Source organism: Haliaeetus albicilla, chromosome 2 (assembly GCF_947461875.1).
Source record: "Haliaeetus albicilla chromosome 2, bHalAlb1.1, whole genome shotgun sequence".
NCBI lineage: Eukaryota > Metazoa > Chordata > Aves > Accipitriformes > Accipitridae > Haliaeetus > Haliaeetus albicilla.
Window position 1 is genome coordinate 39,714,880 of NC_091484.1, and position 25,002 is coordinate 39,739,881.

At 38.6% G+C, this 25,002-nt stretch overlaps 1 protein-coding gene across 1 annotated transcript; it reads right to left on the reverse strand.

Annotated features, from left to right (window-relative positions):
* Nucleotides 1-168: 168 nt before the first annotated feature.
* RAB5A (RAB5A, member RAS oncogene family) lies at nucleotides 169-17,947 on the reverse strand. Its single transcript, XM_069771969.1, has 6 exons — nucleotides 17,683-17,947; nucleotides 11,280-11,530; nucleotides 7,439-7,590; nucleotides 6,327-6,449; nucleotides 4,376-4,469; nucleotides 169-1,360 (listed from the first exon to the last, which is right to left on the reverse strand). The coding sequence occupies exons 2-6, from the start codon at nucleotides 11,440-11,442 to the stop codon at nucleotides 1,245-1,247; spliced, it is 648 nt and encodes a 215-aa protein (XP_069628070.1). The 5' UTR covers nucleotides 11,443-11,530; nucleotides 17,683-17,947; the 3' UTR covers nucleotides 169-1,244.
* Between the last annotated feature and the right edge of the window lie 7,055 nt (nucleotides 17,948-25,002).

The following is a 25,002-nucleotide window of genomic DNA, read 5'->3' on the forward strand; positions in this document are numbered from 1 at the left end:
GCTACCAGTTCAACATTTAAATAGACTAATTCATCTCTTCTGACACACTTGGTAGATTTCATATAATGAAAATAACTAAAAGAATTAGTGCAATATACTGGACAGATCAAAATAAAATGTACTTTGGAAAACAAAGTTGCAAAGTTCATTACTGACAGACAGCAGTACTTATGTTACAGATACAGGAGCATCATTTATTACTGTTCTAGCCATAAAGGAAGAACTTAGAACCCCCTTTGATTAGACAGGAAAAAAGTTAGCTTTAAGTAACTGTACATTCTGTATACCTTTAAGCAACTCTTAAATATTACAGAAAGTATTAAACAAATGTAGACTACAATGCAGAGTACCTATTTACAGTACATTAATATCCAAATTTAAAATCAAGTTGGATGTACATAATTGTTAGTGCACTATTTTTTTCCTTAGGGGAAAAACATAAACTGTAATGGTGAGCAATGATCAAAAACAAGAAAGAAGTCACAGTCACCAAGTTTGTTGTGGTTTTACTTGAAGAGCTCTTACAGTTTGTAGAGGAAAAAAAAAAGATCCTAAGTTGTAAAGTTGAATTTACTGGTCTGTACCCTCTGAACAGATTAGAAATGAAGTTAAATTTGATTTATCACTAATTCCTTTAGATAACTGACTGGGTTGATATAGTTTACATACAGTGTACCAACTAAAACTCCACTTTCCTGGAAGCATAGGGGTCTTAAAATTGTTAATGCAAGTATTATTTGTAATTAAATTATTAACTATGGAATGTATAACTAAACAGTAGATACCTGCAGAAACAACTGGTTGCATCAATACTGTGAATAAGTTTAAGTAATTTTTAGACCCTGTTTCTAAAAAGGTTTTAAAGCACAATTGAGAATTATGAAAAGTCCCAACTCTATTTATTATAACAGTAATCAGTATTGAGGCTACAGGAACTGGCCAATTAGGTCCACGGAAAGTAGTTCTTCTACAGCCCTAATGGTAAGTGATTTTTAAAACCTTTCAACTGAAGGAAGTTTATTCCGATTCCATCTCTCCTCTACTGCTGAAACATTATAGCCAGTGGTGGATACATGCATGTTAAAATTTTAGGTCAAAAGAAAAATCTGTATCATGAACTTGACTATTGTAAGTCTCTTCGCTGTTTGGAAGCTGTACTGGGCCAGGTTAAGCACTCCAATTCCATGGTTATTAACAGTTAGGAAGCAGAAGAATATTCAGAACAGTTTAAAGCAATTGATGTTTTAGTTACTACAACATTGACTCTTGGGTGGTTGCGTGGGTTCAGTAAGGTCTACTCCTCTTCCTCTGGCAGAGTTTGCTCCTGCATTCTGTGGTTCATTCTTGGGCAATTTTTTTGCTATAAAATCAACAAGAAATAAGAGTTAAAACTGAGATTGTACTAAGATTAAATCACCTGAGTACACAAACAGTCAACACTGTATTACTCTATAAGCATATCAATATAATCACTATAAAATCTGATTTGATTCAGTGCATTGGTAATAAAAGAAGTTAAGACACTTAACTTCTTAATGATTAACTACCTTATCTATGATTTTCAAGAGTGAAATGTATTAGCAACTTGAGCAGTAAAATTTATCTGCACTGGTATGCTATGCCATACCAGTAAATGATGGCTCTTGTGGGAATCCATCTACACAGAACAGGCTTTAAGATCAGGATGCTAGTGCTAAAAGATACAGAAAGACTGAAAAGGCACAAAACACAGAAAGAAATGGGTCAAACTACTGCCCAGCTATCTAGCCAGAGTAAGTTTTTGCGTACAACATATAAAGTAGCCCTCAGCACTAGATCAAGTCTCCTCTTTTTGGAAGTTCTCTCTTCTCTCCAGCTCTTATGAGTCAATTGACAGTGATAATTTCTTTGTTGTCCTTGTAGCTCCAGGGTAGCTCCTCAGTCCTGACCTGAAAGATAAGGGTAACAAATGTTACCCTTCTGAGCAGTAGCTCATCTTAGCAATATTCTGATGGAGAGAATGCCAAGTTCTATGTAAAAGGACTTCCATGGGGCCATCTTGCCCATGTTACCAGGGCCCAACAACCATCCCTATTCTACAGTTTGGCTGCATGCTTCAACTCCAAAGTAATTACTTTGACCAGCTTTTTTCCTAAAAGTAATGAAATGCAAGTATAACAGCCAGAAACCCAGCAGAGTACACATCAACAAGATGTGTTATGATGCTAGATAATCTCAGGGTGCTAGGTAATCTTGTCTAGGCTCCCTTTCCCACAAAAGGTTAGACCAGACCATCTATTGAGGTCCTTTCCACCTTGGGCTGTTCTACGATCCTGTGATAGAACCCAAGAGTTGACATGGTATTAAGCTGCTGAGACAGTACAAAGGGACAAAGCACCAGTTGAAAAATGCTGTCAGAGCACTGTTGTTTTGGATTCTAGATACATTCTAGAACTGTAAATTAATATGATTTTTGTAAATGGAAGCTCTGAAAGAGCTCTGAAGCAGTCAATTTACAAGCGGCTGTAGTTTGCAGCCATCAATTCTGTCCACGTTCTCATTTTTCTTTTTCTCCCATTTTTGATGACCATATTTACACATGGTCCTAAAAACTGCATCCGTGTTGTGCAAAAGGCCATTCCAAGTTCCATGCAATACTTATAGCCTCATCGAGATTTCCTTTCAGGGTCCACTGCTGCACAGATCTTGTTCTGATGCACTGACAAAGCTGAATTTCACTCATCAATGTGAAAGAATACTCACATGGACAACCAGTCTTGCAGACAAAATACCTAGGTACTGACTGGGCATTGTTTTCTCAAGTTTACTTTGTATACTTCATTAAAATATGGAGAGATAAGAACTATTGTTGATATAACAAATTACCCCCCAAATTATCAGATTTTGGGGATTAATTTTCTTTCTTTTTTTAAACAACATGCAAACTGCATCTTTAAACAAATTAATTTTAAAATTTCACCAGAACAGTGTAATTGAGCATTTCTGTACCATTAAATGCAGGCCTATCTAGAGCATTTATGAGAAAAATATACTTTCTACTCATACAGTTATGTGTTGTACCCCTCCTCCCCAAGTATTTATAGTTAATATGAAGCAAGTACTTGTTGTAAAGTGTTGCTATAGTGATAATTTAACTTGCATCTGCTCAAAGTTTGAACCACCCCACAAATTACTTCCTGCTTTACTGATCTGGAAAGCAGAAGATCAGAGCTCTTTAAACATTTAATTTTGATAGCAATGCTTTTTTCACAAAAAGAAGTGGGATTGAGAGGTCACTGTAGTGCAAAACATGAAACAGATTTAATAAGGTTACTTGACAGTATACATTACTATACCCCAGTAGCAGAGCCACTACTGTGATTAAGGTTATTACTAAATAGGTTGGTGACCAGCCTAAAAACGCATGCTTTCTTTTTCCTTCACTTTCAAAATTTTATTAACAATGAAATACAATTTTGTGTCTATCAATGGAATTCACAAAATTTCTTAGTAATTTATACTTACTATTACATGTTAGCATCTTTACAGAAATCCCTAAGATTATGTTAGGCCTAATAATGTATTAGTAAATTTACTTGTCACATGAAGTGTCCTTTATTTATACTTGGACATTGCATTTAAGTGCACATTGTCATCTTAGGCACAACTTTTGGATTTCAGATAGCTGCATTTGGAATTCAAGCAAAATTTTAACACAAAAGTGTATTTAGCAAATATTTTGCTTAGACTAAAATGAATACTTGACTTTTTTTTTAAGCAAGCTTATTATCATTCTCCCATTTTGAAATGTTTCCAGCTTCAATTACAGCTGTCTCATAAGAGGTACGTTATTCCAGGTTCTGCACCTGTCCAAGGCAGTGTGGAATCTGCTGCAAACAACATACCATCAAAAGGCACACATGTATACACTTTCACTTACATTCTTACACTTATTTGATTAAAAAATGTCAAGTACATCTTACAATTAAGAAAAGCTGTGTAAAGCTTTTCATAGTTACCTATACCATGGGAAAGGTGGGGTTTTTGTATATAACAACTAAAGCTTAATTTTGCTTGAACTTAAAGCAGTGCAAGTTTTCATCATGGAATCAAAACAGGTACACGGAGCTTGCTGACAGACTTCAAAAGTGACCTAGCTTAGCTATTCCAAGTTAACTCAAGTGTTTTGGTGCTTGACAGAAGGCCTGTGCAACTGTGCTTCAAGTAAGTTTATCTGACTTCTGAACATCAAAAAGGATCTGAAAGGGCCTAAGGAAATGTCACTGCCAGAAATAATTCAGGTGAAAACGAAAAGATCTTGGGTTTGGAAGATTGTGATAGATATCTATCTCATGAAAACAATTCCCTTAAATTCTCAGTTTGTTCATAAACTCACCAATTGCCATGAATATTTCATTTACATTCATAGATGTTTTGGCAGACGTCTCCATGAACAATAAGCTGTTGTCATCTGCATAAGCCTGTGCTTCCTGAAAGTTAACATAAGAATGCATTACTTGATTAAAAAAAAAATAATCACACAATCATTACACATTGTACTTTTATTGCGACTAAGGAACAATTTCTATACCATTTTGAAAGAAAGAAAGTTTGTTTAGCCAGCCATGTGACAATGTGTTATTCATCAGCTATGAAGAAGTCACAATTCCATCATGCAGTTAAACATTTAGAACTGCAATCTTAAAAATCCCTACTCATCTTAAAAATATCCAGATGGAAAAATCTCAGACAAAACTAAATAATAAATAAAAGTATTTATTAAAAAGTCAACCCTGATCCAGAACACTAGCTGTGATAGCAAGAACGAATAAGCTCCAGAAAGTGCCATCAAATGTCAGAAAGTCTATTATTACCCTGGAAAGAAGGCAATTTGTGAACTATCTTGAATCTTTCATTGAGGCAGATGTATCAGAACAGTTTCATTATCCTCACAGAAACTCAAAATTATAAAACAAATACAGTATTAAGTATCTTGCCACATTATCTCCTTTTTCAGGCTGAATTTTGATCTGAATACACTGTTTGTAAGAAGTTTCCTATTTTTGCCACTTCCTGTTAGCCAATTCAGCTGACAATCCCCAGCTTATGCTTGTGTAACTGCCATTGCATTCAATAGGAAATCTACAAAAAGCCAAACTACAGAATACCTATGATGAAAAAAATAATCTACAGCATTCTATATTCATTTAAGTGACATCTACTAGTATCTATGTAACTATATCTGAAATAACACATGAACAAATACCTAGACATCTAAAATGTGCTTTGCCACGAGAAAGGATTGTCAAGCCTGTGAGGAGCCCATAAATCCACATTAACAAAAGAATGAACATTTGAAAAATATTAAGATTGTAATTGTACAAAAAATAGTAATGGTAGTTCTACTTTGGTAATTAAATTTGATTAAGTTTTTGATTGCACACATGTATGAAATTTTTGTGAAATACCACGATTTTTTACAAAGCACAAAGGTCTTCTGTTACACAGCTTTATGTTACCATTGACACGTAAGTATAAAATTAGAAAACTGCATTGTTGAATTCTGGCAGAAAAATACCTAAAACACACTGCTAACCTTCATAGTCCGACTCCTACAGTTATAAAAGGATTCATTACTATACACAGCAGTATCTCACACAGTGACACCAAATACCAATTAAAACCATTAAGAGAATTAATGACTAATAAATATGATCTTAATTCAAATTCAATCAATCATGAATGGACCAGAACCACCTGCAGTAAGTTTTACATGCTTTGGCAGCTATTTTCTGATGACTCGGTTAAACATTCTAGAAGATAAAATATATCAGTGAGAGCACAGATATATCCACTAAACTAAAAAGAATGCCATGAAAACCACAATTAAAACTTGCACACTGCTTCAACAGTATGGCCTAAGCAAGTTAAGTACATCAATCAGCTTTGTATCATATGATAATCAAAATTCTCCTGCTGACAAGTCAGAGAGAATGGTTTGCACTGAGAGCTACTACTACCTCACCCATTGAAACTCTAGTTGCTGGTAATTTTGGGTAGAAGACAAGAGGCCACACCAAAGAACAGAACTGCAATTAGCCTTAAAAAATATGCTAATAAATTAGTTATTCCTCAAAGTCAAACTTAATTAATCAAAAAAGTCTATTGCTACATATCACTTGTACAGAAACAGATTTTTTCAGTAGCATGTATAATTTAATTAGTCTCAGCTGATGTTTATATTTAACAGCATGACCTCTGTAACAACTAGCTAGGCTATGCATATAAGCTCCTCCTATGTTTATTTACTTTCTATTTCAAGAAATATACAGAAATTATGTACATACCTGGAAATCCACAGCTCTTTTGTTAGCTAGATCAGCTTTGTTTCCTGCTAAAGCTATTACAATGTTAGGACTTGCTTGTCGCTGAAGTTCTTTGACCCAATTTTTCGCTCTGGCAAAGGATTCCTGTTAATGATTGCAAAATGATGCAACTGAGTTTTGTCATCCTTTTGTACTCACCTATTATCCCAATCTCTGTTATCTATACTTCAAGCAAAAGACCAATGCAAGGCTGCTACCTTTGTCCAAAGGCACACTCCAACCTACCAACTGAGCTTTTTAAAATGAAACATTCCTACCTTAGTTCTCAAATGTGCTTAGTTGGGATAATGCTGAAAAAGTAAGTAAAGATAGGAAGATCTTTGTGTTGACAGAGTAAGGAAAGAGAAGTGATTGAAAGAGAAAACAGGAATTTAAATTTCTCTTCTAGAAGAATCAAGTTTATGAACAGCTATATTGAAAGGGTCTCGAAACACTTTCTAATTACTAAGCACTGTTCATTATGGTACAGGGCTTCTGTTTTTTTTGAGGGTTTCGGTTTTTAAGTCTCATTTTACCAAAACCAAGTGAAGCTTATCTGATCTAAGTTCAAATAAGAAGAAATCACATAACCTTAGGGTTTGGTCTCAATGGCTTGTGCTGCCTTTCCAATCCCTACCTGTAACTTGCAATAATACAATATTAAAAATAATGTCTTTCACAATCAGAAATAAAGTGCCACCACGAATGTGGTGACAGTAACACCTCAATTCTGATGAACTGATTTAAAGGTGGGTTTGAAACACTTCCACAACAGAATTTGCTTTCTTTCTCTCTTTAATACAATAAAAAAAAAAAACTAGAAATGGTCTTTTGTCAAGAAAAGTTTACAGACACAATTTAACATTACATAGTCCAACATGAAATAAGCAACCTGATCCAGTGAAAGATGTCACTACCCATGCCAGGGGGGTTGGACTAGATGACCTTTAAAGGCCCCTTCCAACGCAAACCATTCTCTGATTCTACGGAACAATGAATTCATTCACACAAATCAGTGAGAAAAATTAAGGAAAGATTGATGCAAGACTGCTAACTTCCAAATCCCCCTTGTACCTCCCTAATATAGTACTTACCTCATTTGTGATGTCGTATACCACTATAGCTGCTTGCGCGCCTCTGTAGTACATGGGTGCTAAACTGTGGTACCGCTCTTGCCCAGCAGTATCCCAGATTTCAAATTTTACCGTTGTATCGTCAAGACATACAGTCTGGGTTAGAAAAGCAGCTACAAAAAAGATAGAGGTGCTGAAACCAGAAGTCTGCTTGTATCTCTATATTCTTATAAAATTATGTTCACCGAGATGCAAATATTTCCATAAACAATTCAAGCCTATTATTAAAATATAGCAGGTTTGAAGCAAGCATTAGCTGATAGACCATAACTCTGATCAACAGAGAACAGTTATTTAAACAACCAGTCTTTCCTCAAGTTAAGGACATAACAAAGCAATAATTGGAAAGAAACCCCCCCACCTTCTTTTTTAGTAGTGAATCTGAGTAACCACAAGCCTTCTCTTAAGTCTTGTAGAAGCACTTCTTCCTGCTTCAACAGACTATACAGAGTACCAGTAACAGCATCCCATCATGCTATAATCCAACAGTTGAGATATTTACAGTTTTACACATTTACATTACTTGAATAGTATTTTAAAGCCTTGATTTTCAGCTCCTGACAACTCTACATTAGCTAATGGGTATGGAAGAAACAATCACTTCTCAAAAGTTCTTGTTCTTAAAGCAGCCATATTTTTGACTTTGCAAGTGATCTCAAGAATTGATTTCAGCATAATTTTGACAGCCTGCAGTTTCAGGGAAACTTGCATCCATTGCCACTACAGCTGAACGCATTACCATAAACCATGGTCTTCTAATTACAGAAAACAGTAAGTCACTTATTCCAAGACTTCAAACAGTTACTCCTCGTAAAGATTTTCCATTCAGATTAAGGTACATATTAGAAATAGGGAGGTAAGTACCCACACAATATAGAAACCCATATTACAAAACTAAGCTAGAATCTCAAGAATTTCTTGGGGAAAAATAAACACTGAAAAGCAAGATTTCCTTGTACTGGGTTCCCTTAACCCTCTGAGTTTTTACTCAGCCATCTTTTCTACCTTAGCTTTAGAAGTTTAAAAATAAGCACACGGCTATTACAGTGGTCTGACAGGCTGTCTTGATTACCTGCTTTGTTTGCCCAGTTATAGTACATACACAACAGAAAATGCAATAATTCCAAGAATTTAGATGAAAGTTTGAGCAATCCAGCATAAATGCTTGGAGTTGTTTTTCCAGCCATACAGTGAAATACTGTGGACTGGCTTGTCCTTGCTCCTTCCACAAACAAACAACAACAAAAATATTTTAAGACCTTCTGCTTGATGAAACACTAAGGGAAGCCCCCTAGCTGGCTGAACTGGGGTCTCTCATTACTAAGCATACTGACAGACTGTGGCCGATTTAAATCAAATGTCTGAAGAGGCACTGACCCATAACGCTTGCATAGCTGGGATGTTACCCTGTCCCACATACTCCCAAGACATCATAGCTTATGAATCATTCCCAAACTGCTGCAACTTTCAACTCATTACAGTAAACCAAAAGCAAGTCAATCTTGCTTTATAAAGGACACCGTAACTACCATACAGAAGCTGACTAGTTAAGTGGTCAAGTGTTCCTGTTTCAGGGGTATTAGCATCCATCACAGATGAGCAGGCAGGTTGGAGAAGGTAAAGGCTTTGATGTTCCAATGTTAAAGCACCATAAAGCTCTCTAAATGCTAAATATCCAAGCACTGGTAAAACAGGCTCCTCTTGGTAGCTCCCTAAGCAGCCCAGAACCAAAATAAAAAAAACCCAAAACATACATCCTGCATCAGACTAAGGGCTTCCTCCTCAGAACCAGCTCAACATTCTATTTCTCCAAGGCAGAGACAAGATGTCTGTAAGAACTTCAAATTCCACTTGTTTAACATTATTCTCTTCAACAGAAGAATGTACCTACACTCCATAAATGAAGGGATGTACTCAGGAAGAGAATTAAAACAAGGGTTTTATTCTATGACATCCTCTTGTTTTTGTTGAAAGGAACATTTTAACCACCACAAAATGCCTGTAGCATTTTGCTTCTGCAAACAAGGTAACTTTCTTCTATCTTGCAAGGCCATAGTAATTGGCAATTAATCAGCTGTGTTAATTATCTGAAAGCCTATCATCCTTAACAGCCATACTTTTGTCTTAAGCAAATAACAGGCATTGCTACACTAGTCTGAAGTGGCAAAGTCTAGTTATCAAACACACCACCACCATCCAACATGTCTGCCTTTAACTGCACTGTCTTTCAGATGTTTTTATTCAGATTCACAATGCACATAAGCCCCTCTTTGTTAAAAGGTCCTTCTGTATACAAAGAAAATTATGCTTTAGACAACTACAAGCTACAGAGTTAGACAGCTTTCTCGATAGAAAACTTTTTCTGAATTGCAGCATTGCTATGTTTCATATCTCCCAGTTGTATTATACGGCATTTCCTTGTTTCTATTTTATAGAGAAGAGATGCAAGTTAGTACAGAGATTACATTAAACTCTACATATCAGAACTTGAACTTAAGCTCTTGTTTAACCTTTGTATAGATTTTAAACAGTGTAACAGGGTGTGGGTTATCCCTAGTTCTACCCAGACACTAAAACAAGAAAACACAAAAAGGAGGTTAAATGAATTGGAGATCACTGAAATTGAACAATGAATTTCACTTCATTTTAACAGTGTTTTTTTAACTAAAAACCACGTTGATATTGGGAAGTTAATTCACTATAGATCGTATTACCACATAGCTGTATGAGATAATAAGGAAACCTTTCACACTAACACTTATCCTAAAGCCATTATGAAACACACAAAGGCAAAAGCAAGCATTAGTAAGGCTGCTAAAGGAGGAAAAAAAGTGGTTCTCCATTTATGCTGACAGATACACAAAATAAATACATGTAACAGCTAGAAATAGGGTAAAAAAAATGATGCAATGAAATTCAGCTTGTATTGATTTTTGTAAGCTTTGTAGATTGTTTACATTTCAACAACTGTTCATGTGTAAAGACACACACAGACCACAGAAAGAGCTTCACATAAATACTACAATGAAACAGACTGATTCATGCAAGCAGCAACAGGGACTACTGGAGAATATTTATCAATCCATATATTTGTTTAAGTTTGTATGCTGTTGGGTAGTTTTAGGATAAGTCTAAATTTATCCAAGGATGAATACAGCTCAAAGAACAAGCAACTTCAACATACAATATAACAGAAGAAATCTGTCGGGGGGTTGGGGGTGGGATAAAAATCTGTTCACAGTTAAACAGATTTATTTTTTTTAATTCTAGTAGCCAGCACCTGTTCTGTTTGAAGTCACAAAATGTAAAACCAGCACATTAAATTCTGTGATTACTAACAAAGAAAGGTATATCCAGAAATGTAGCAAGTTCTCCCAAATCAAAAGCAAAGCCAGGACGCATAAATGACAACACAACCTTTTCTGATAATGCAGCACTTTGTTTTCATAGAAACTAAGTTCTTAATTCTTATTAAGCAGTTATTTTGTGCATTAAGCACACAGCACAATTAAAATAGCCACACATCCACCCACAAACAAAATGTAACATCAAGTCCAGTTTTCAAAACTAAGCAGTTCAAGCACACATTTGCTTTCTCCACTTGACATGGATGTTTGCTACAGCCTTGTGCCAACTACAACTTCTAGCTTAGAAAGTTATAGTTCTCAATTAGAGACATAGGGCTCAGATTTGATCCTTGCTGTCAATAATCCATTCTAGAAGTGCCATTACATTCAAGGTTGTCAAGGGCAAGGACAACATAAACTCAACGTGAAACAAATTAACAGGATAATTTTCTCACCTCCAATCGTACTTTCTTGAAACTCATGAAACTGTCCTTTTACAAAACGAAGCACCAAACTTGATTTGCCAACTGCAGACTCTCCTAGAAGTACTAGTTTGAACTGGCAAATTTTATTTCCAGCATTTGGCCCATTGGGTCTTGTTGCTCCTCGATTAGCCATGCCCAAATTAGAAAGAAGTCCTTTTTTTCAAGCTCTTGAAAGCAAGTTCCAGGATTCAGATCTCAATGGTGCTTCTGCCAGTAACAACCTGTTTGTGAAAGACAGTGGGTGGTATTAGATTTACAAAACAAGTAAGAAAAATCTTATTCACTAATGCAACATGGATTACATGTAACTTGTCCTAATATTTACTAAAGTCAATAGTCCAGAGTATAGCTACCACCACTGTTAAGATGTCAGCTATAGACAAAATCTATGACAAATGAACCAGTTATCTTCTTCAGTACCTACTCTTCCTATTAAAGCTTCAAATTTGGACATCAAAACCCAATTATGTTTCTTCTTGCAAGACTTCAGTCTCTTACTTCTTAACATATCAAGACTGAAGTATAACACAATGGATTCAGACTTTCACATTATTGGTAAAATATCAAATTACAAGAAATAATATTTTTTCCATAATTTTGCTATTGCTAAGCAATATTCCAAAGTCAGCACCACTAAAGGATACTAAAAAAATGAGCAAATTGGGAAAACTCAATCACCGCATCAAGTTCTTTGCAAGTATATTTCATCAATTCACTTCTATCATGTATATCAAATGCAATTTCCTTAAATAAAATACAGAAAATCTTGACATACAAATCATTAATACATTCTCCAGTTAATAATTGTACTTTAAGAAGGAAACCCACAAAGCCTTCCATATGTAGAAAAATGGATTTTCTTGACCAGTAAGAATTCCAGATCCCTTTGGGCAAGACACCAGAGAACTATCATATGATGATAAATTGCTACTTCCAATACTAACACATGTGCTAGCAGATCAATATTCACAACAGAGACCTTTGTTAACAACAAGTATGAATACTGTATTCCTTAGTCTACCTACTCTTCTTCCAAATTCCTTAAAAAAAAAAATCACAATATTTATTCATATGGACAGGGAAGCCTTTAGACTCTGCTGGTATCACTTCTGAGCCCAAGTTTTATGTTTTTACACACTTAACAGTAGAGATTAAATCTTTTTGCAGGTAGACATTGCTGTATGAAAGACTGGCATAATAATTTTCTGTATTCTCTTTCCTCCCAGTTCCCAAAACAAAATTCCAAGTGAGCCCATCGGAAATATGCCTGAGTAATGGTCACTCAGCTCTCAGCAAGAGAAACACCTGCTTCTGTATTTCTGCTACCAAAAAACCCCAAACCAAACCAAAACCCAGTCTATAAATTTGTCCTACTCCAGTTGATTACTGGAATTGTGCACACTGTGGGGATACAGCGTTCCTAGCATCTAGAATGCAAGTTAGTTTAGAGCATGTTCTCCTACTGCAGAAAATGGCTTTAATACATACGTTGCAAAAAGGTAAGCAAACTTACTACTTTCAAATGATTTCTTGCTCCTTCTTCCTTATGGTAAAGCAACAACATTTTAAACCAAGCAGTAGTCTTTAGCCATCTTCTCATTTCAAACGACTTGGCACATATCAGGCACTTGAGCATTCCAGTTTGCTACACACCTAGCTCAGACACTAATCCTTCATTCTCCTTCCTAACTCTCCCTTTTGTAAACTCAACACAAGTCCCGAAGAATCTTCTTTTCTGGAAAGTGCTTCTAGCACTCTAGCAGAATCCCATCCTCCACTAAGATATTCCCTTACGAACTAATTTCTATGCAATAAATGAGAAAGTGAATAAATAATGCTAAGATTTCTAACGTAACAGTTGAAAAACTGGTATATTATTTCTCAGTATAAACAGAACTTGAATATAGGTCTTAGAAAAAAACATTTTCAACATCTTAAAGGCACTCCTATCTGCTCATGTTGCTCATCTTCCCATACCTCTCAAAATAATTTAGCTTCTTCCAGGCAGGATATTCCAAGCTTGTATTCATCCCTGTCTGTCCTGAGTTTGTGTCCTGTTTGACTATTATGATATCCTTAAATCAACAGATTTTTTTTTAATTGCACATGATCTAATCAATATCAAATTTTAGACATATGTTCTTACAAACATGTGAAAGTGTACTACAGTGAAAGAATGTTTCTCTGAAGCAAAAAAGCCCCTGCATATCCAACCACCATTATTATCAAGTACCATGATAACTACGTACTAAAATTCTCTCTCATTAAATTAATTTTGGTTGAATATTTTAGAATACAGTAATGGATCCAGTTATTTTAAAAGTACCAGACCTTTCATCCTTACAGCATAACCCAACTCATGCCCAGCTGGTGTACTGATTCTCAGGCAAGACTCTTCCCCCCCACATGTGCTGCTGAAATACGCTTCAGAAGTTGTGGAGCAATTTGGATAAAAATGGATCAGTGACAACAGTTAATCTCTCCCTAATTATACTATAAGAGAGAAAGCAGCAAGGCATAGCCAAAATATAGGTAGCTCAAAATACGGTTAGCCATTTGTTTATATTTTCCTTTGCAAAATTAATGAAGGCAATTAAGTTATTTCTGTTTTAAAATTAAATACACCTGTTTGCTATAGCATTCTGGTGTGTTTGGATAACCATGATATAATTTAAAACCTTTTAATCTTAATTCCTCCCATGTTTTTCTACACTCTGCAGCATCAACAAAGACTCAAGGACTATACCTAATGACCGTGCGAGTTAGTACTCTTTGGAACAAGCGACTTCTAGATGACACACAGTAAGGAAATCAACCCACGACACTGGTTACTAGCTATGACTACGTTTTCCCTTGCTGTTTCCCATACTGAGAGCAAAAGGAGGCATGACAGAAAAACAGGCAAGACTGATTTAACTCACGTAAGATATTATTTGTTTCAACCAGCCATTTACAGCTTTTAGTTATTCAGATTTATATCACCTACAAAACAGTAATTACTATCCCTTGAAAAACTCCTTCAGAACCCAAAGCTGAAACAGGTTGTCAAGAAAAATAGCTACCTAATTTGATTTTTGTAGATGCCCAAGCTACAGAAGCTGTAAACTACAGCTGTAGTGTAAACACACACTTACAACATCCCCCCCCTCCCCAAATCATTCTAGACACTCAGATACCACGTACAAAAGTAACTAGCTGTCAAGATGACAGAGATCACACTACCTGAGAGGAAGGCCAGCAAGTCCCAGGAACATACTTCAAACATCATTCATTCAATAGTCACATCAATATATCTAATAACTTAATAATAAAACCTACTACAGTCATACCGCCCACTTTTTAACAGCTCAGGATAAAAAAAACATGCAAGACTGAAAAACCTGATAGAGCATTTTCATGTATTAAAAAAGTCACTAACACCTCCTATAAGTGTATATTGAAATCACAACCTTTTGAAGTTTCAGATGACATTGAAACTGTTCAGTAAGTTCACAACATGGCAGCATACAAACATGAAAAACAAGGAACAGATTTTTGTAATCTGAAGAGAAGCAGTACTACAGTTTGACATAGCCATTACAGAATGGTTTTGGCCTGTTCTTTTCACATTTGTGTGGTGAACATAGGGCCTCACAAGGATTTAAAAGTAGATTTCAATGCTACAGACCCCGTGCATTCTCCAAGTGTCAGGTCACATTCATTCTCCAGTTCCTTAAGTCACCTGTAAAATACTAGCCTTGAGAACTAAAAAAAAACCACACCACACAAGAGTGGAATACTACATTCAGTACCCTACACACACACCACAAATTCAAGTCTTTTCTGGCAAATCACTTTCAAGACAATTCCAAACACTTACTTCAAGTGCTTAGCAGCCATACCTATTTTTTAGCCTTAGCTTTGGTGAAAATTTCTAGGAAAAGACCCGCTAACATCCCCCCCCTCCATTTTTGTATGCTAAGCAGACTTTGTATTCAATGCATTTGTAACATGTGAAGAAAGAAAACCTTGGTAAGGCATTTTCATTCATCTACACAAAAGCAAGTACACAACTGTTGGACTTGAACCAAGCTCTTAAACTGATACGTATGGAAGTTATGTAATGGAATTACTTACATAAAAATCTTCTGAGGAAAATACTATGGAAGTTTCTTAGATGGATGGCTTCACATGGATAATAATGAGGGAGATTTTCTTACTTTTATAGAGTTTAATGTGAGAACTCCATCATGTATTAAAAAGCAAGGCCCATTTTGCAGTCTTGGGCACTGCAGATACATAGGTCCCTCTAGTAAGTAGGAACTTTCACTGTTCTCATGAAGACCCCCAAAGGCACAGCAGCTCCATGCTGAGAAGCCAGAACAACAAAGTTTGGAGCACATGATCAGGAAAGTACTCCAGTTAATCCTACCAAGTAATTTACCAGATGTTGGGTATTCTCATCACTCTAGAAGAGAAATTCATATGCTGCTAAATAGTCTTTGTTAATGAGTTTTATTTATGAAAGAGTCATAAGTATTTTAATAGGTCACCACACAAATTTTACTACGTTTGAGTCTGCGTACAAAATACCAACAGTCCTAGCCAATACCTACAAAATCACAATTTAACGGCATAGTTCACAGTCATGTAAGCATTCAGATCAGTGCCTATTTTAAACTACAAGAAAGCTAATACAGAAGTATCAAAATAACACTAGTGACAAAAGCCAGCCTACTGAAGAGATTAAGACAGCTAACACTGTTCCTACAGTGAATGTGACTAGAGTGCATTATCAAAAACAAAGACCACAACAAAAATTCACGATATATTTAAAACTCGAACATTCCACCACTTTTACATTTCAGGGCAAATGACAGCGTTTCCTACCATGAACACACTTACTACTGCAGTAATTTCTAATAAACTTTTTCACACTCCATGAACAGAGACAGATTATACAACGCTGAGGTTGCAACCATTATCTACTTTAAATTTGTTTATACTGGACTATCTTGAAAGTTTTAAAAAGCCTTATTTATTAGGCACTCCGGCTAACCATTTTTTTGGTTTTTTCCCTTCCAGGTTTGGCAGAGTTAGCGTGGCATCTTACTGCAGCTTTCAAGACAGTTATATGCACAACTGTCAAAACGCTTGTCACATATAAGTCAGTTTATATTGAAACATAATGAGACAGTAAGTTAAACAAGTGAATCAACACAGTCACTGCAAAAAAATCATATCCTTCCAATTAAAGATAATAATCTCATAAGATCACATGAATGATGTACAGTACCAATTGCTTTCAGATAAACTGATTTATCATACAGGAAACATAAGTAATGATGACTGTACTGTCATTGTCTCTAGCCACCTCACTTCAGCCAACATCTACCTTTTTCCTGACATTTCTTATTACAGAGTAACAACACACACATGCAATCTAGCCTGCCTGCATCTCTGAAAAGTCACTACCACATTGGAAAAAACAAAAATGCCATGCTTTTTACTCAGAATGAAGTTTGCATGGAAGAAGCTGATTAGTTTCAGCTACTTAATTAGCTGCTCAGCCTCTCTTTTCCATCCCCAGGCTCTGAAAGAGGCATAAAGTAGAAAAAAAAAATTAAAAAATCGAAAATGCCGAGAGAGTAGCCTTTCATGACCCATTGTTTGGAACATTTTGATAGTTTTTAAACAATTCAGCTCTCCTCTGAAACATAAGAGGGCATAGGTTTATTCCTCCACCACACTCTATCCTTATGTCTAGTTCCAATTAAGTCTTACGTAGAGCATACCCAGTGTACTAGGTCCGTCGTGATCCCCCGGATGGCGACGTGTTGTCAGAGTATTTTACTTCCCACCTTATTCAGCGTCCCTCCTCCAGCCGCAAGTGAAAGGGAAAGCGAGGGACCCATCACCCAACCTCCCCCTCCACACCTCACAAGCAACTCGAAGGGAGCAACCCTGCCCTTGTAGCTGGACCCAGAGAGCGGTAACTCACTGCAGGAGAGCCCGCAGGCAGGGAAGGATCCCCGCTCTCTCCTTCTCGCCGCAGTCCCGGGCCCAGCCCCTCCAACCCCCGCCGCCGCCGCCGTCACCACCACCACCTCCCCTCCCCCGCGGCTCCCTTCCAGGCACAGGAATAAGGGGAAGTGGGAAAATCGGGGGCGCCATTTTGAGACGGGAAGGGAGAGACCAGCCTCCCCGCCCCGCACGCCGAGCTGCCCACCTCGGCAGCCCGCACCACGGCCCAGTGTTTCCGCAGGCCGCGGCGGCGGCGGCGGCGTCCCCCAGAGCGGCGGCCGCCGGCAGGAGCCCGAAGAGACGCCCCCCCCCGCCGCCGGGCCCCCCCGCCCCGTGAGCGCGGCCCCCCGCCCCGCCTCCGCCTCCTCACCTGGCCGGGCCGCGGCGGCCGCGCGCGGGGGAGGGGGAGTAGGGGGAGCCGCTGGAGCCGGGCGGCGGCGGCGCAGCGACGTCCGTCCGTCGGGGCTGGCGGGTGAGCCGGGGCAGGGTGGGCGGAGGAGGGGGAAGAGGGGAGGCGGCTCCTCAGCGGGGCGCGGGAGAGAGGTGGGGGCGAGGGGCGGGGGCGCGGCCGTGCCTCACCCAGCCCGCCGCCGACTTCCGCCGCCGCCTCTGCCCCGACCAAAACACACACACACGGACGGACGCACGTACTTCCGCCGCCGCCACGTCACGGTCCTCACGCGGCATGCGCTTCCGGTTCGCCCGCGCGTCACGTGACTCCCTTTCTTCCCCCACCTCCTCCTCCTCCTCCTTTTGTTTCCCCTTCCCGCCCCCCCCCGGGGGGGGGAGCGCTGCCGTTACCATGGCAACACGGGGGGCCTAGAAACCCTTCCATACCTTCTCCCCCCCCTCCCCCCCGCAACAATCGCCACGTGCCAGCCCGCGCGGAGGCCTCTGGGAGAGGCGCGAGGCGGGCTGGGCGTCCCGGCCGGACCGCGGCACCCGGCGGAGCACAGGCGCGAGGCGGGGCCGGAGGGAGGGAGGGATGGATGGAGGGATGGATGTGTTCCCCCCGCCAGGTTCGCTGCCTGTGTTTTGTAGCCGGGCAGGTCCCGAGGAGAGAGCAGTCTCTGCAGAGGTGGCCGGTCAGCGGGGTGGGAGCTTCGTCCGTTTGACCCGCAGGGTGTCCCGTACCTCCCCCTTCTCCTCGACGCCGAGGAGAAGGGTCTCTGGGAGCCACCGAGCATCTCCCGTGCCTGTCCTCTGGGGACTGCGGGTGCAGCGCAGCCTGAGGAGGCCACGGAGGTGCCCGGGATGGGAGCTGGGTGCCACACAGAAAAGGCCTGGTTTAATCCTTTAAAAGAACTGGATTCCAAAGCCATTAGTCAAATGAGTTGTAAGAAGGAACTACGCAGGAAAATCTGAATTACAGTTGGGAATTTGCCTAGCCTTTTTTTGAAATTGAACGACCACTGAAAAAGCCTTAGAGACAGGCTCATTATTGGGAGAGTGCTAAAACTTAAGAGAACAGGTTGCTAACACAGAACAAGTCTTGAAGGCTTAGTAGGTGGTTACAAACAATCTGACTTAATACATGCAAATACTAAGTAACACCTTGCTCTAGAGATTGTTGGACAAACATCATGCATTCTCTGTATTATGGGTGTATTTTATGAAGACTTAGTGATCCTCTGTGTCTGGTTTTATGTAAATAACTGAGGAATAATGCTGAAAAATTTGAAGATAATTCAGGGATGGCCTTTAAGAATGGCAAAAAGACTAGAAAACTTGCCTCATGCTGGAAGGTGCGATCATCTGCTGACCTTGTAAGAGCAGGGTAAGGATCACTTGGTCACAGAGTGTAAGAGGGCTGTATAGAAAACAAAACAGTGATGTTTTGTCTGTCTTCAATCTAGCAGATTTAACAAGGTCTAATAGTTGGCATTTGAAGGAAATAACAGAACTGGTAAGACATTTAATAAGTTTATCAATAATGGTGTTTAATCATTGGTACAATTTAATGGAGATTGTTTAGATACTCCATCACTGGAAATACTGAATCAAGATTCAGTGTTGCTGCCTTCTCAAAACATGCTTTAGTTCAACCACATGTATTTAACTGAAGCAAAAACTAAGGTAGGGAAGGCCAATGGCCAGTGTTATACCAGAGCGGAAGCTCCATTATGGTATTCATTCATAAAATATATGACTTTAGTGTTAGTTGTCCAGTCAGTCCTCTTGCCAGTGCAGGTTTATCTTTGCCTGTTGCTGCTACTTTAGGAATATGCCAAGAACAGAAAGAAAGGTATAATCAATCATGTCACAGCCCTTTTCTTTTTTTTTTTTTATAGTCTCCACTCTTTAGTGCTGCTTTAGAAATATCTCACTACGTGTAAAATACTGTAGCTGATGGCCTTGTAGAATGAGAGGGAAATCAACAAATTTCATACTTGTCTCCTTTTGTGTTTTCCTTTTTTTGTTTTTTTTTCTCCTTCCCTAGTATGGACATATCAATACTTTAAAAATTACTGAAGTGAATGGAATAAAACTCAACTGTTCTTTTTCTTTTCAACTTCTTCAGTTCTTCTTTTCCATGTACTTTTCCCTTGTTAGCAGATTGGTCTCACCGTTCTGCTTTACTAAATAAAAGTTAATCACATACATAAATGCTTTTTTGTAAGGCTAATATATAACTTTAAAAAAGTGAAAAAGACTTCAGTCTACCAGTGATGTAGAATGCCAGACTAGCTCCAGAGAAATGTGTTTGAAAGTATGCAAGTTTTCCGAGCTGTGAGTTTGCTGAAGCTTACAGTAAAAATTTCTTTTGAGAATATTTGTAGGAGTTGCCCCTTAAATCAGGTAATCCTGCCCTAATGCGCTGCTTATTTGCTATAACCCTCTGACTGTTTTCAGTATGTTCAGCTGGACTGCAGGATTTGCTGAGCAAAACATCAGAATCCTGATAAACAGGTGTTTTACTATATACATGATGAGCATACATCTAAGCACCAGCCAGCATCCAACCAACATGGCAGCTGCTCGCTTTCTCACTCACTCACCTCCCTGCCATGGGACAGAGAATAGAATAGGAAGAAAAAAAGCAAGAAAACTTGTGGGTCAAGATAAAGACAGTTTAATAGATGAAGGAAAGAGGAGGGGGTAAAGGCAATATGAAGGAAATCACTCAATACCTCCCACAAACAGACCAATGTCCAACCAGTCTCCAAGCAGCAGCTGTCTTGGAAGCCAGCTCATTCTTCCTCTACCTCCAATTTTTATTGCTGAGTATGATGCTATGTGATATGGGATATCCCTTTTATCAATTTGGCTCAGCTGTCCTGGCTGTGTTCCCCTCCCAAGTTTCTTGCCCACTCCCAGCATACCCTCTGGGTGGGGAGAATGACAAAGTGAGGAAAATGAGAAAGCTTTGACCCTGTGCAAGCACTGTTCAGCAGTAGCTGAAGTATTGCTGCATTATCAACACTGTTTTAGTCACAAATCCAAACGACATCACCATACAGGCTGCTATGAAGAAAATTAACTCCATCCTAGCCAGACCCAGTACATACATGGACAGTTTTTGATAAAAAATATAAAAAAGAAAATACTACACTGTGAAGCTTTAGAATGACTTGAACTTAAATTCAATTTAGAGATTAAATGCTCATGTCATACTTGGCATTTCATGTTTCACTTGATCTACTCAAATAAAGAGCCACTGATGGAAGGTATGATCCTAGTCCATTTCTGTTTCCAACTGCAAGCTTACACCTCTTGAGTAGGTTGTGATACCCTACAGCTGCAGGGTGAGTTGGATCAACCACTGATGTCACGCAAAAATTATTCACTAAAAGACATGGGTTTGCAGTGGCTCAGCTGACTGAGCCAGCTCATCTGTGGCTGCAGACTGACTAGATCTGTTGCAGATGAAAGTAAAGCAGTATGAGTTTAGAGAAGACAAAGACCCAAGAATGACCGACCTGTTTGGCAGTGAAATTTGGTTAGGTGTAACATGAAACCACACGCTCAGTTTACACAAGAAGGAGAGAAAATACAAAACACAATGCAGCAAAGTTCAGAAGAACCGTAACATTCCATATGTAGGGATCAGATATTCTATACTTCTAAAATAAATAAATAAATAAATAAATACTTTCTAAAATCAGAGTAATCTTTCAGATTAGCAAATGTATCTGAAATTCAAGGCTGAATGGGATTTTTGATGCAGGAATTATATTCATGTGATATAGTTGCACTAATAAAAAGGGGGCAAAAGTGATAAGAATGTATTACTTTCGCATGAGAGATTAGAGAATTTTTCTCTTCAAAATCCTTTGAGCAGACTTAAGATATGTTGCAGTAGGCCATTTTGCTGAAACTGCTAGCAATGCAGTTTTGCTAGAATGCAAATCTCACATGCTTTTTGTCTGACAAGGGTATAGGCAGTCCATGTTTTGGATGGTGTGATGGATGCACGCTGAGACTCGGATACTACAACAGCAGAGCTACAATGCTGGTGTGTGACTAGAAAGTGTGTGTTATGGTCATGAGGTTCCTACTGGCTAAATAACCCCGTGGCTGCAGCACAGAGCTATAGTATGTCTCTCTTGCTTTGCGAAACTCCCAAACTGTTCATAGCTGGTTGATGCTGACATACGAGGTTAGGAGACAGCAAAGATCCACTGTGAATGTGCAAAATAGAGGCAGGAGAGTGTGCAGCAGTAATCAAATGACTGAGTTCCAGTTATTGTATTTTGGGCTTGACAGGTCTCTCTGAATGTTAGTGGTGAAGATGAGTTTTTTCTGTTGTAGTCTGGACAAATAGCTGTTTTAAGAAAAGCTCTGAAATCACCCAGATAGCCCTGTCAGTGATCATGTTTTCATATTTTATGTCATTTTGGGTCGTACATCAAATACCAAAAGTGAAATTGTGTTGGATGACATTAACAAAAAAAATTTGTGTTAGTGGATCATGATTTCACCAGATGGATTTCTATGTATTCTAGCATTTCTCTGCAGAGTTAATAATATGGCCTCTTCAGTCTTTTTGTGTTTAAATCTGACTCCAGATATAGAATAATAAATGAAAGTTGTCTTTAGAGGATGTGCAGAATCTCTTTATTCTGTTTGAACTTCCCAGATCTGTTTTTATGTGTCCATCTGCTATAATATCCTTTTTTCTGTCTTTCTTCTATCTCTGCTTGTGTATATTTTCTCTGTACATCCATTGGTTGGGTCATATCCTAGCATATAGAATATGTGCAGCACATAGAAAGCAGTCATTTTCCATCCGTGAATGAGTTGAATAAAACCATGAAAGTAGCCAGGCAGTAACAACAGCAAAGTGTATCAGCATAGCTAACGTCCTTCAACAGTTTCACAAAATTTGCAGCATTTTACATCAGGTTCTCTGGCCTTCAGAGACCTTAAGGAATATACAAACTTAGTGCTTTGACTGCCATCTATGCCACCACCGTAGTCAGAATGAGAACTGTGTTGCAGAACATGGCGTCTTTGTGCTTAAAAATGCAGGGTTTTAGTCAGTTTCCATTCCTCTGTTTTAGCCTGAACAAGACAGAAAAAGGCACTATATTGTGGGAATTGGATGTCAGCAAATAGTGGTAACTTTCAAATGACAAGTACTGTTAAGTAAAAAAGTACTGCTGTAGAATGGAATGTTTTGTTCAACTTTTTCTCAAATGGATTTCTCTAGACATCTGATTTTTTAACATAGGAGATGACAAATTCATGCTGAATTCAAGAAAGTTTTGACCTTTTTTTCTAAAATAGAGTTCAATTTTTTTTTGTTAATTCATCAGCTTATCTTTAAAATTTACAGATCCTTCCTACCCTAGAAATATTCTTCCTGCACACCAACTAACTTTCAATCTGAGAATGAATATGACACTGATTCCTAGAATGAGCAGAGTTATAGGGAGAAGGGGCAGCTCTTTTGTTGGAGACATCTACATGGAACTTTGAGTTCATATTTTGTATCTCCACCATGAACTTAGGAAAACACCTAGAAAATAGAGGTAAGAAACTCTAGCTTTTTACTACTGTCATGGTTTAAGCCCAGCTGGTAACTAAACACCACGCAGCTGCTCACTCACTCCCCCCCTCTCAGTGGGATGGGGGAGAGAAATCGAGGAAAAAAAAAGTAAAACTTGTGGGTTGAGATAAGAATGGTTTAATAGAACAGAAAGGAAGAAAATAATGATAGTAACAACAATATTAAAATGACAATAATAATAAAAGAATTGGAATATACAGAACAAGTGATGCACAATGCAATTGCTCACCACCCACCGACCGATGCCTAGTCAGTTCCTGAGCAGCAATCCTTCCTCGCCCAACTCCCCCCAGTTTATATACTGGGCATGACATCACATGGTATGGAATACCCCTTTGGCCAGTTTGGGTCAGCTGTCCTGGCTGTGTCCTGTGCCAACTTCTTGTGCCTCTCCAGCCTTCTTGCTGGCTGGGCATGAGAAGCTGAAAAATCTTGGACTTAGTCTAAACAGTACTTAGCAACAACTGAAAACATCAGTGTGTTATCCACATTCTTCTCATTCTGAACTCAAGAGATAACACTATACCAGCTACCAGAAAGAAAATTAACTCTATCCCAGCTGAAACCAGGACAACTACCCTTTCTCATATTGTATATCCAGCCATAATATGCTGAGAATACACTTAGCCTGGCTTTTACCAGACTGAATCCTATCTACTTTTAATGCAATGTATATGAAGCAAAAATCTTTCCAAATACATCCACTACTATTTGAGTTTCATTTCTGTGACTTCAAGATTCACATTTTTAAGAATGTGGCTTTTTTCTGATAGGAGGTGAAAATATGGATGCATTTTTTTACAGCTTAATAGTAGAGTTTTTTCTGTATAGGAGGTGAAAGAGATGTATTTTTCTCTACCTTGTTACTAGCTAGTTTTCTACAGTATCCACAGTAATTTATAATAGAAGCAGCTCCTGCAGATAAAAATGTTTTCCTGCTTTCTCTGGCACCTGGATGCATCTCTTCTGGAAAGCAGCCAAAGAGGCATCTCCCTCTTCCGCAAAGAGGCTAGCAAATGAGAGCATTTCTAAGAGCAGGTTTTTGGTCTGAGGGGGTTTAGGATCTGCTTCCAAGAGACGTGTGCAAGATAGCTAAGAGAAGCATGTCTATCGTTAGTAGGTTTCAAATTGATTTATAAGGACCTGCATTTCTGCTGAAGAAAACAGAGGCACAAAACAGAGAAGGCTGAGGACTTCTGCTCTACTTGTTTCTGCAATAGGCATTCTTTTTACATGGCCAGGTCCTATTTTTCTACCTTTGACACAACCCACTCCATCGGGGCTGAGTGGATTCTTTAAATTAGCAAGTGTGGCCACCTACTGGGGAAAAAAACAATGTAAAAATAAGAGAAAACAGAATGTACATAAATGGTAATACCTTGAGCACAGGTAGCCAGCTGGAAATATTACAAACACAAGAATGAAAATTCAAGTCCCAGTTTCCTGTGCCCTACTATTACCATATAATTTTTGCGATACTATACTTTGCTCTTCCTCTGTATAAATAGTTCCTTCTTGTTCTGACAGCTTTATCCTTACCCAGTTACTCCTCTCAATCAGATCAAATTCATCTCTGATTTCTAACACCTGCTGTTTTGTTCAAATCATAGTTTAGCCTTTTCTAGGTAGAAATTGCACCTGACAGATGAATGGATCACAAGACGTAACCAATCATTT

Bases quoted from the DNA above. Each gene is read 5' to 3' on its own strand.
- RAB5A (XM_069771969.1), bottom strand. From the start codon at position 11,442: ATGGCTAATCGAGGAGCAACAAGACCCAATGGGCCAAATGCTGGAAAT. The intron at 6,450-7,438 runs GTAAGTACTATA...AATCATTAACAG, and splicing joins TATACGACATCACAAATGAG to GAATCCTTTGCCAGAGCGAA. The intron at 1,361-4,375 runs GTGAGTTTATGA...TTGATTTTATAG, and splicing joins TGAAATATTCATGGCAATTG to CAAAAAAATTGCCCAAGAAT.